At 40.8% G+C, this 12858-nt stretch overlaps 1 protein-coding gene across 5 annotated transcripts in view; it reads right to left on the minus strand.

The window, feature by feature from the left end:
- The window catches only part of LOC131692609 (PAN2-PAN3 deadenylation complex subunit PAN3), a 109303-nt gene that overhangs the window by 19642 nt on the left and 76803 nt on the right, over positions 1-12858 (minus strand). For 4 of the 5 annotated variants that reach the window (XM_058979764.1, XM_058979763.1, XM_058979765.1 and 1 more), the window contains exons 4-10: positions 2647-2739; positions 2183-2579; positions 1846-1946; positions 1488-1626; positions 1267-1413; positions 1052-1195; positions 873-989 (exon numbers count right to left, since the gene is read on the minus strand). In XM_058979764.1, coding sequence (XP_058835747.1) covers positions 873-989; positions 1052-1195; positions 1267-1413; positions 1488-1626; positions 1846-1946; positions 2183-2579; positions 2647-2739 — 1138 coding nt within the window. Of the gene's footprint in view, positions 1-872; positions 990-1051; positions 1196-1266; positions 1414-1487; positions 1627-1845; positions 1947-2182; positions 2580-2646; positions 2740-12858 lie in introns of those variants that run through there. The other variant, XM_058979768.1, reaches the window with a different exon arrangement.

The following is a 12858-nucleotide window of genomic DNA, read 5'->3' on the forward strand; positions in this document are numbered from 1 at the left end:
AGAATGTCGGACGACGACCCGGTGAAGATGGTTCTTGAGGACGACCCTACAGGAACAAGAAGACGGGGCGCACAGCGAGCTCACTTCAAATGGGCATATCTCAATGGTTTGTTGACCGATTCTAATTAGTTTTCCATTATTGAATAGGTAGACATTTTGTCAATAATTATCTTTAGGAAGAATATGAAATAGAGTTGTCTACCTCAAATTATAGACAACAAAATTATTCTTATATAAAAGTACTATCCTTATTTCGCATACCGTATACCAAACAGATGGACAAATGCTTTTTCTTTATATAGGTCAGACCAAACCTATGGGTGTATGCTTCTAACTTTATAAAAAGTTTATAAACCTAAAATCGCTATATCTTTCGATTCTCTCTATGGATCATTTTGAAATTCCCTGAGAAGATGTTTGGGTGTTCGAAAGTCGAATGCTGAATTTTTGGTCATTTGTTGTTGTTAATAACGGTTGTCTGTTAACGCTCAAACTGTTTGTTCATTAGAAAAAAAAACAATATTATTTGTTTTGCACGTCAAAACATGATTTACTAAGTTATCAAACATATGAATATGATTCTGTGTTGTTTATGGTATATTTCCTAGGTGTTTTGATTTACTACGGCATTCAGAAGTTTTTCATGTCTGCAGTAGCAAATCACAAAAACTGATTAACTATTTCAAAAAATATCCAGACAATCCCAACATATTCCAATTATTTGCAATGCAAAAATACGTACCAACTCCGCACAGAAATAAAAAATAATTAATTTTTACAAACCCCAATAAATTATGTAGTAGATAGTATTGCTGGACGTGAAAGTACAACCGATGCAACGAGATCTCAACTAAAACACTCCGAATACTCACAATTATCCCCGAAGGTTTTGGTTGTGAATACTTCTCGCATTTGTACTACATTGGTGTGCTGTAGTTTTTTCCACATGTCGACAAACTGCATGCATTTGGTCGACTGGAGACGGAAACCTAAAATAATAGATGATACAATAAGAAAATGTCACCAAGCTCTGTCACCCAACCGATCCTACCATGAAGACGTCGAAGGCAGTACTTTACGCCAGTTAAATGGTTGGTTGCTTTGTAGGTGGATGACGGTAGTGGTAGCTTGGGATGGACTGGCATAGATTCCAACAGACATAGCGAATGGTAGTTTTCCACTTCTAGAGGTAAATCTGCAATGTTGCTTGATTAGAAAGAAATCCATCTATCTCCCGTATCTGATAGGATAGGATATGAGGTGTACCTTGACACTCGGTTTCAATACTATTCACTGTTTCGTTCCTAGTTAAAATATCGTTTCTCAGTTCGTCCTGCAAGAAGTACGCCATCGATACTTGTGCCTTCGGTTGCATGTTAGCAACATGCGACGCAGGTCCCGGGTAGACATGTCCTGTAAATGTTGTTTCCATGCAATTAGTTCCCCAGTACACAGGGGTGAGCGTAGAATTTCACGCTGTCACTCACCTGGATGCGAATAACTTAGATTAATTTGTGAGCTTGTTACATGGACAAATGTGTTTTCAGTCGTGTTAACTGTACTACTCGGTGTTAATTGATGGTTTGCTGCGGTCGGATAGAAATACGTCGTACCACCGACATTTTCCTGTTGTAATAAAGATGCGAGAAAGCAATTGTAAGTGCAAACTATATCTTCGGCGGGCGTCCCATTCTGTTGATGATTAGTTATGATTTCCGAAACAAATAATTAAGTATACTGCATTAGAGTCTAGTCATATTGGGAATGCTATTTAGGCAGAAAGGTTTATTGAATACATTATGCATTACAGAATGGGACATTTGATACAAATGTCACTCAAGTTACTTGATGAATGTTGGTGGCGATTGGCGGTGGTGATGGTTGAGGCGTAATTCGAGGAGATGTATTAGTACTTTGTGGTGATTCATTACGGAGTAAACTTCGCCCTTCAAGTATCGCGGAAAGGAGAAAGAAAAAAAGACACAAAAGCTAAATCAGTTTCTGCTTTTGGGGGAACACGAGAAGAGAGAACGCTAGTAATTAACGTGGCGTTTCCACCAAACCGAAACAAACGAAGCGTAGGTGCTAATTATACGTGGTTACCGCGCTCAGCACTGAACTGGCAGTTATCCGTTCGTTCCGGCTGAAAGGAAACTTTTAGCTTGGGCTGTCTTCAACTTACCCTTAATAGGAGTGACGGCATAGGTTGAACTATTGCTAAGCGAGCTTCCGAGGATGCTGCTACCGTAGCTGCTTGCTTGTGACTTTGCACCGGAACTGCCCGCCCCACCACCTCCTCCTCCTCCCCCGCCTCCTCCAACACCGGTCGGAACGATCGTCGTCGCCACCGATGAAAGCTGTGCTGTCTGGGACTGGACAACGGACGCTGATCCGGTCCCCGCGACGACCACCGTCGTGCCATTGCTGGACGCTATCACACTGCTGCTGCCAATACCAGCGATCCCGCCGGTTCCTGTGGTGCCGTTGCTTCCGAGTATCGAGTACGATGAGTAGAAGTTTGGTGATGATGAGGTGTTTAGACGATTGGTTGGAATGAATTCTGGCGACTGTGGTGTCACCTGCGGGAAGAGACCATAGCTATAGAGCGTATAGGGACAAGAATATTCGACCGTCAATGGAACGTACCTGATTTTTTTTAATCGATATAGGAGAGTCTAAGTTCAATTTACTGAGGCCCGATGACAACCCATACGTTGGCGTTGAAACGTTCTGACGACTCTGCAAATATAGGAAAGAAGAGCACTATGTTAGTATAGCACGGTGTATTTATTAGAACAATTTTATGCAAAAAAATTCAGCATCTCTGAAACTTCGGAATATGAAAGAATGGGCTTTCCCCTTTCATTTGAAACTAAGATCAAAATAATCCGTCGGGGGGTCCAGAGCAACTTTTTTTTTTGAAGTTTTTTTCGTAACAATATAAGTTTTACTACTGGAGAAAGTTCATATTTCTGTCCCTAGATGGTGCTTTATACATTCGAACAACACTAAAAATGAGAATTTGATAGAAAATTTAATTGTCTACAAGTTTGTTGACTACTAAAAATTGATCTGAAATCATCCGGAAAAGTTGTTTAAGATTTTAACAAAGTTATATCTAAGATAGTTTCACACGAGGCCTAGTGGTTTGGAAATATGTTTTCTCGCACTTATTATATTACCAAAAAAAATAATTGGGTTTAGTGGCTTAAAAATATTAGACGGGATTCATTACGTTGACAATTCTAATTGAACTTCTGAAAATTAGGATGTTTGACAGAGTCAGAAAACTATTTGTGCTTTTGGCTAATCTTTCCCGATAGGTTCGAAGGGACTACCATTCATCGGAAGGTATTGCTTGGTTACAAGGTTACATTTATGTTTTGTTACACGGGTGTTTTAGAAAGGACCATACATCGTATAATTTAGGTTATGATCGTTTAAATCAGCTATTATAATTCCGTTCAAGACGAAATGTTGGGACACACCGTTTCTAGTTTAACGCAAACCATAGCAGTAACTGTCCAAATTAGTGGCTAGTGTGAAATGATTTATTCAAATTTTCTCCGCAAAGCATATTGTGGCAGTTGGATTTTAAGGCCATTTCCTATCAATTATGCGAGATATCGTTACTAAATTGATCCTAGATTATGCGATATGTATTACTTTTGAAAACAAAATATGATTTGAGTACAACAATAACCTTATATACATAGAAGTTCTAGAATATATCCCAAAAAAAATTATCTTGATCCAAAAACTCAAAGTTTTTTGTTCACTGTTTGTCACATTGAGTTAATTTTGAAAACGGATAATCAGCGTTTTGAACCAAGCATTGCAATGAAATCCGCGAAATATTGCAATGGTGCGTTAAAAGTTTTATTGAGTTTGTTCAAATATAAAGGTTGAAGTTCAGGACAAGTCAATTTTATACGAAGATGCTAACAGAGTAGGAGATTCATGTAAGAATAGTTATCAGTCATCCCTGAAAACAATCGAAAAAATGAAGAAGATGGCATACATAATTGAAAAGGCTGTTTCTGCGGGAGGAATCACTTACCATCATGGAAAAGAATATTAATATCATACTAGTTTGGTCAACACTTATCTAAAACTTCTCATCCCAAAAATATGAATGGTGCCCTGTATCAGGGAATTATAATTTTCAGCTAAAAGATGACTTTCCAAGCTCTCCAATTCTGCTGAATTCACTATTGAACTAAACACAACTATTTGGCAAATAAAAAAAGTGCTTGTGAATTAACAAACCACTAGGTCTTCTGTGAAACTAACTTAGACTTAGAATTCGTTAAAATATTAAACTACTTTTCGGGATAATTTCAAATCGGTTTTTAGTTGGTAACAAAGTTGTAGACAATTAAATAATCTATCAGATTCTCACTTTTAGTGTTGTTCGAATGTCTAAAACACCATCTAGGGGCAGAAATATGAACTAGTTCCATTGTAAAATCTATGTTTTCACGAAAAAAAACTTCAAAAAAAAAAGTTGCTCTAGACCCCCCGACGGATTATTTTGATTTTGGTTTCAAATGAAAGGGGAAAGCCCATTCTTTCATATCCTGAAGTTTCAGAGATGCTGAATTTTTTTGCATAAAGTTGTTAAAAAAAGACACCGTGATAGAGGTATGAAACCTTCCGGCATCAGTTATGTTAGCGAGTCGGTACCATTTTCATTCAAATCTTGTAACTTATTTCTCAACAAGTCGGACTGAATATTTTGAATTCATCAGTTTTAATTCAATTTGCACTCTAGGAAGAAGCAGTATATTGCCACATACGGTTGATAGCCAAATAAGTTTCAACCTTTCTATTGTTTTTTCGGTAATCCAGAAACACTGTTCTTCCGGTACATCAGTCCCGACTAGTCGTTTTAACTCTACAGCGGTTTCGTGATTTTTTCTATGCGTAAACGGTTTTGTGGGAACATTCGTATCTCAGAACTAAAATCGCTCTAATGTGCCTAATTTGTATTGAATTTATAATTAGATTGAATAGTTTTATTCTATAATTATTTGTAAAGCAGCCTGTTTAAAATATATTCGTGTTTTGTCGATTTTATTATGGAATATTTCACTTTTAATAGAATAAGTCTTTGAAATACGTGAACATTCCCTTTTTTGTTTAATATTGCAATAACTTCGGAAGTTTCTAACCGATTTTGACCATCTATAAGGCGTTGTGAAGATTAATAAATTGCCTTTTGAATGAATAGTAAATAATTAAAAATCCGGTTAAAAAGTGTATTTATTCCGATACTTTTTTGAACACTAAACGTCAATGTAAACAGTAAAAATATAGCAATATACAGTGACAAAGTTAAAACAGGAAGGCGTAGAAGGGACAGGCTAGTGGATTGTACATGTCTATAAAGTACTAGCTAAAACCAGAGAAGAGAAGGGTCACTCGAAATCAAAACTTCTCACAATTCTTTTTAAAAACACTAGCGGCGCGTGGTGTCGAAGCCCTGCAAAATACACTGTTAATCAACATTAGTTCAAAATTATACGATGTTACTGGTATTAAATATCTAGCAACTTCATCCCCGATAATCCGACAAGTGGTCAGAATATGTTTTTCCAACTAAAAATTTTCATGCAATAATTAACCCATCTTTCAAACATTGACTGTGTTTTTGGGTTGCAAACGGATATTTTACTTTATATATTAACCTATCCTTTTCCATCGAAAAACGAAAGTTTTATTGTTGAAGTATGTAAGCATACATTTACTTTTAAATATCGAAACTTTTGACTGCACAGTTGATTCTTAGCGCGCTAACCAAGAACGATTTTCAATGGATATCTTTCCGATGGTTATTGTGTGTCTTTTCTTTTGAGAACCATCACGCATGGACATTAAATTTAAACACAAACAGCATTTTGTTAGCCAGCCATTTTCCTTTTCCAGGATTCGATATGTTTTTTGGTCCTTATAAAAGTGGAGGAAATTAGTTTATAATTATTTTCAATCTTTAATATTAAAGGCTGCTTTGTATAAATTCTCATGAATACCTTTTCAAGGATTTATCGTCGCATTTCAATTTTTACGAAATGTCACCAAGGTCTGCAAACCATGATGGGCTCGAAAACTTCACAATCGTTCTGACTACTCACCAGTGTTGCCACAATTAAATCTGTACTGGGAGTTGAATATTCTTCGTATTCTGTACCAACACAATGACAAACAGAATGGTTTTTTTGCCTTTCTCATATAAAGAAAGGCTATGCAATCACTGTAAAAATCGACTTTTTAACCAAGGCCCGGAGGGCCGAATGTCATACACCATTCGATTCAGTTCGTCGAGATCGGCAAATGTCTGTGTGTGTATGTATGTGTGTGTGTGTGTGTATGTATGTGTGTGTGTATGTGTGTGTGTCATTTAAACTCACACAATTTTCTCAGAGATGGCTGAACCGATTTTCGCAAACTTAGTTTCATCTGAAAGGTATAACGCTCCCATAAGCTGCTATTGAATTTTTAGTTGATCCGACTTCCGGTTCCGGAGTTACGGGTTGAAAAGTGCGGTCACACAGCAAATTCCCATATAAACTGGTACCACCATGATGTTCAAATGATGTAAAACATATTAAAATTGATGTAAAATTACTCTAGTTTGCGGGTCTGGATCACTAATGATCAATCAAAGCAGCTTTGACCACATTGGCCACCTATGACGGTTCATGACGCCCCCGGGGAACCCGCCAAGTTCCTAAACTAATATCACACCCATTCCACAACGAATTCTCTACCGATTTTTACAAACTTGATTTCAAATGAAAGATACAGTAATACCATTGACTGCTGCTGAATTTCATTCGGTTCTGACTCTTGCTTCCGGAGTTACAGGGGTGTTGGTAAGGATTCACTGGAATTTTCCATATAAATCGGTACAATCGTAATACCTCAGAGGCTAAAAACTATTGAAATGGTCACCAAATTACTTCTAATCGCAGATCTAGATCACTGATTGCCAATCAAACATTCTTTGAATATATTGTCCACTATCGACGATTCCGGAAGTCCGGAATTCCGGGCATATTCCACAAATAAAGTCACATCGGTTCATCAGTGATGACTGAATCGATTTTCTCAAACCAAGTCTCAAATGGAAGGCAAAATATGCAGTTGAGTATTGCGTCGCCGCCGCCGAGTATGGTTACAAAACAAAATTTGTTGATTTGTCCACATCGGTTTCTCGGAATTTTCTGAACCGATTTTGACAAACTTAATTTTAAATGAAAGGTCCATCAGCTGCTGTTGAATTTTGTGTGGATCCGAGTTCTGGTTCCTGAATTACAGGGTGATACGTACGATCACGCAGCAAATTCCGATTCTAACGAATTTTGCGATGAATGTAAAAAGGTGAAATTTTTTTCCAAAATGTGCACAACCGTTGAATTTGTAGATCTAGGTCCCCAACAATTATTCAAAGGCTCTTTGGTCACACTGGCCACCATCGACGGATCCTGAAGTATCCAAATTCATATAATAACGGTTATATTGGTTTCTCGAAAATGGCTAGACCGATTTGATCAACTTAGTCTCAAATGAAAGGTGTCGCGTCCCCGGAAACTGATATTAAATTCCATCTCCATCCGACTTCCGGCTCCGGAGTTACGGGTTGTGGAGTGCGATCACATAGAAAACTCCGATTCAAACCGATACCGCGATGAATGCAAAAAGGTGCTCTTATATATGTACTTGCCAAGTGTAATAAGAATGAAAGACCTTTCCATAATGTTATATTGTACGAACCAGCTATTAAATCATAGTTTGGAGAAATGAGAAAGGCACAATTGCACCTCTAGGTGTATTAAAACAGGTTTTTTATTTATTAACAGATTAAGGCCGAAGTGGACTGTGCCGTATACAAAAGATTCCTCCATTCAACTCGGTCCATGGCCGCGCGTCGCCAGCCACGCAGTCTGCGAAGGGTCCGCAAATCGTCTTCCACCTGGTCGATCCATCGTGCTCGCTGCGCGCCACGTCTTCTTGTACCGGTCGGATTGCAATTGAGAACCGTTTTCACCGGGCTATTGTCCGACATTCTGGCTACGTGCCCGGCCCACCGTAGTCGTCCGATTTTCGCGGTATGACAGATGGGCGGTTCCCCCAACAGCTGATGCAACTCATGGTTCATTCGCCGTCTCCATGTGCCGTCTTCCATCTGCACTCCACCGTAGATGGTACGCAGCACTTTCCGTTCGAAGACACCAAGTGCGCGTTGGTCGTCCACGAGCATGGTCCAAGTCCCGTGCCCGTAGAGAACTACCGGTCTAATCAGCGTCTTGTAGATGGTCAACTTCGTACGACGGCGAACTCTGTTCGACCGAAGTGTCTTGCGGAGGCCAAAGTAAGCACGATTTCCTGCCACGATGCGTCTACGAATCTCTCTGCTGGTATCATTGTCGGCGGTCACCAGTGAGCCCAAGTACACGAACTCTTCAACCACCTCGATTTCGTCGCCACCGATGCAGACTCGAAGCGGGCGGTTCTCATTCTCTTCTCGTGAACCTCTTCCTATCATGTACTTTGTCTTCGACGTGTTGATGGCACGTCCGACGCGCTTGGCTTCTCTTTTCAGTCTGATGTAGGCTTCCTCCATCTTCTCAAAGTTTCGTGCAATAATATCAACGTCATCGGCGAAGCCAAGTAGCTGAACGGACTTTGTGAAAATCGTACCACTCGTGTCGATCCCTGCTCTTCTTATTACACCTTCCAGCGCGATGTTGAATAACAGACACGAGAGACCATCACCTTGCCGTAACCCTCTGCGTGATTCGAAGGGACTCGAGAGCGTCCCTGAGACACGTACTACGCACATCACCCGATCCATCATCGCCTTCACTAATCGCTTCAGTTTGTCCGGGAATCCGTACTCGTGCATAATCTGCCATAGCTGATCTCGATCGATTGTGTCGTATGCGGCTTTGAAGTCGATGAACAAATGATGTGTGGGCACATTGCACTCGCGGCATTTCTGCAGTACTTGACGAAGAGCGAACACCTGGTCCGTGGTAGATCGTTCGCTCATGAAACCCGCCTGGTACTGCCCCACGAACTCTCTTGCAATTGGTGATAGTCGACGGATAGTATTTGGGAGAGTACCTTGTAGGCGGCGTTCAGCAGGGTGATTGCTCGGTAATTACAGCAATCCAGCTTGTCGCCCTTTTTGTAGATAGGACACACGACACCTTCCATCCACTCCTCCGGTAAAATCTCCTCCTCCCAAATCTTGGTAATCACCCAGTGCAGCGCTTTGGCCAGTGGCTCGCCACCGTGTTTTAGTAGCTCGCTTGGTATTTGGTCAACCCCAGCGGCTTTATTATTTTTGAGCCGGCTAATCTCCTCCTGGATTTCTTGGAGATCCGGAGCCGGTAGTGTAATGTCTTCCGCGCGTGCTCCCAGGTGCGTTACCGTGCCATCCTCGTCGTCTGCTGCATCGCCGTTCAGGTGTTCTTCGTAGTGCTGCCGCCACCTCTGGATCACCTCACACTGGTCCGTGAGAAGATTCCCGTTTGTATCTCTGCACATGTCGGCCTGTGGTACGTGGCCCCTGCGCGTGCGGTTCAACTTTTCGTAGAATGTCCGTGTGTCTTTAGCGCGGTACAGCTGCTCCGGAAAACCGAGTTCTGCCTGTTCCGTGCCTGTTTATATTCGCCCTCGTGCGGTGTTGCAGCATTCTCGCCCATGCTGCATTCTTCTCTTCGACTAACTGCTAGCATTCGCCGTCGTACCAGTCGCTTCTTCGGTCCGGGCCCACCGTACCTAGTGCAGTGGCTGCGGTGCTACCTATGGCGGATCGGATATCTCTCCAGCCATCTTCAAGGGCAACTGCGCCTAGCTGCTCTTCCGTTGGTAGTGCCACTTCCAGCTGCTGCGCGTATTCTTGAGCCACTCTGCCATCTTGTAGCCGCTCGATGTTTAGCCGCGGCGTTCGGCTTCGACGAGAGCTATGCACTGTCGAAAGTTTTGAGCGTAAGCATACTGCAACCAGGTGGTGGTCCGAACCTATATTCGCACTGCGATAAGTGCGGACGTTTGTGATGTCCGATTAGAACGTGGTCGATTTGATTTTTTGTTACTTGGTCCGGTGATCTCCAGGTGACTTTGTGGATATCTTTGCGAGGGAAGAAGGTGCTTCGGATTACCATTCCACGGGAGGCTGCGAAGTTCACACATCGTTGGCCGTTGTCATTTGATACGGAATGCAGGCTGTTAGGCCCGATCACCGGTCTGTATATTGCCTCCCTTCCTACCTGTGCGTTCATGTCGCCGATGACAATTTTCACGTCTCGCAGAGGGCAACCGTCGTATGTCTGCTCCAGCTGCATGTAGAACGCTTCTTTCTCGTCGTCGGGTCTCCCTTCGTGTGGGCAGTGCACGTTGATGATGCTGTAGTTGAAGAAACGGCCTTTGATCCTCAACTTGCACATCCAGAAACAGAATGGTGCTGATACTGATATTTGGCTGAGAAAAACCAAAAATTTCGACTCGGAATTAGTTGTTTCATTTGCGATAAAATTTCGCCAGAAACCAGTCGAAATTCCGGAGTGTTTGCCTGGGTAATGTCAAAATCAGCTCCAGTTGTCATTTTGTTTTCAACATAAGCTGAGCTGCGGCCAGGGCCACATTGGAAGCTGGGTTTCAGCCTAGAAAATCTTTTGGCTATCTGAAGGAAGTTTTGTGTAAAATTTCCGAAAAATCTATGAAAAATTGAAATATTTCCAAAAATCTGTGGAAATTGGTGAAATTTTCATGAAAATGTTAAAAATCTGTCTTCGGGAAAAAAAGAAGCTGTGACCAAAAATTAGGCACTCTACAAGACGTTTGTTTGACAACGCAGTGGTGGGTTTTGTCAACAAGTTTGTTTTGCTTTACTCCTGCGAACAGTAAAACCCACACGACAAATATTTTTCATTAGTGCCGATTCGTTTGATGTTGGATCAAATCAACGGTTTTTGTCGGACATTGTGCCCAGCAGTGCGGACTAACGTCAGAAGAAACAATCAATAAATAATCAGCTGATCCAACACGTCTCATGAATTGCCTAATTGTTAAATATATCTGTGACATTAAAGAAAAATTTGTGAATATGGCAACCCTGGCTGTGGCTTGTACTGACATTTGGATGCGAGATGTGACAAACCTGGATTAAGCAAATCCAGCCCCGTGAAAACTGTTTGTTGCCTGCAGCTGCCACCAAATGCCAGTAGCGCTAGCTGCGTTTCAAATGTTCAAGGTTCGCTTCTTCTCCACAAAATCCAAACGCTTGTATCACCTGAGTATCAGTTAAGAACATCAAAATAAAGTTTGTTTGCATTCGATAAGTTTCAAGTCGAGTTAACAACATTGGCTCGTAGCGATGTGAACGTTGTTTAAAACGCGTTCGCTGTCATTTTTGGCAACTAGTCGAGCCAGGAAGCCAGCTTATGTAGGTTTCACTCATTTTTCAAAGAAACGTCAAAACATTCACCCTCTTGAGCAAATCAAATGAAGTCTATGGGTGCTTACAGAGTGGCGACGAGAAGCTAAGCTGGAGCTAGAGCAGGCATTAGAATGCGAGAAAACTGCTTGCTGCCAGCCAAAGGGATGATGTCAGAGTGAAAGCCGAGCGGATCTGCACAAGCTACTGCTGTTACTCTGACAGGTTCCATTTGATATGATGCAAGCAGGTTTCTCGTATCTCTCATCGTACTGTCAGTACCAACCCCAGTTTCTCGTCGCCACTCTGTAAGCGGTCTAACTCAACATTTACAACCTGTTTTACTGGTATGCATCGCAGTGTTGAATTATTTTACATGTCATGTTAAAAAAATCTGTACCAAACTGTACTTTCTTACAAAAATATGTTATCCGTATCGTACAGAATCTGTACCAAAAATACTCGAAAAATATGTACCTTTCTAGATAAATCTGTACCTGTGGCATCGCTGCTACACACTTCCAGATCTGCGTACCGAGAAACAATTATTAATCAGTTACTCAGCAGCCAAGTTGAAGAATTTTTCTAAAATAAATTTAAAAATAGTTAGACTGTTAGAGAAATGCTCAAATGCTGTTAAGACCGACGATGGCTATATTGTATACGTTAATTGGGTCCTTAAGCCATATGCTGTTTTCGATTATTTCCGATGCAGCTGACATTTTATCGAACTTTTTTTATTTTTTTTTCGCTAAATTACAAATATGTTTCTTACAAAATTGAATTATCACGACAAAATCTTCCATTGGATTATCTAATATGTGCTAAGTGCTCTTGTGACCTTAAGTACTCACATTAATTTTCACTGCATTGGATTGGAATTCTGGAAAAAGTTTACTTCTTCAGTTTAATTATTACAAGTAATATTTATGACAAATGGAAAAATCCATCACCCATGATCACGTTCCACTACTTAGAAAGAGGGCTCTGCAATTATAAGCTGCTTAGTAAAGGTTCCTTACGAGCTACTCTTCAATGTGCAAAATTAATAAAAGCATTTCCGTCGGACCAGGTAATCAGAGAACATTCCGTTGAAACTGAATGATTCTCCGGACGCCCCGCGAAAATAACAGATAATGTCGTTTTAGAAAACGAGCGTTCAATGATTACATACAGCAATAAGCATAATACCAATCAGAAAAGTAAAATCTTTGATACGAAATGCAACAATACATTTTCTATAATTTACTGTACGCTTTAGCGAAGCTCGACCTTACCGCCTGGAACGATTTATACGAGTCAGTCTCAAAAGTTATACTAGTTGAAACGTCATACGGGTGCACTCTCAAATCAAAGCAAGGAAAAGCAGCAACAAATCCGATTCGCTTTTGTGAGAACTTTCGTGATTTTTT

The sequence above is a fragment of the Topomyia yanbarensis genome, chromosome 3, assembly GCF_030247195.1.
Source record: "Topomyia yanbarensis strain Yona2022 chromosome 3, ASM3024719v1, whole genome shotgun sequence".
Classification (NCBI taxonomy): domain Eukaryota; kingdom Metazoa; phylum Arthropoda; class Insecta; order Diptera; family Culicidae; genus Topomyia; species Topomyia yanbarensis.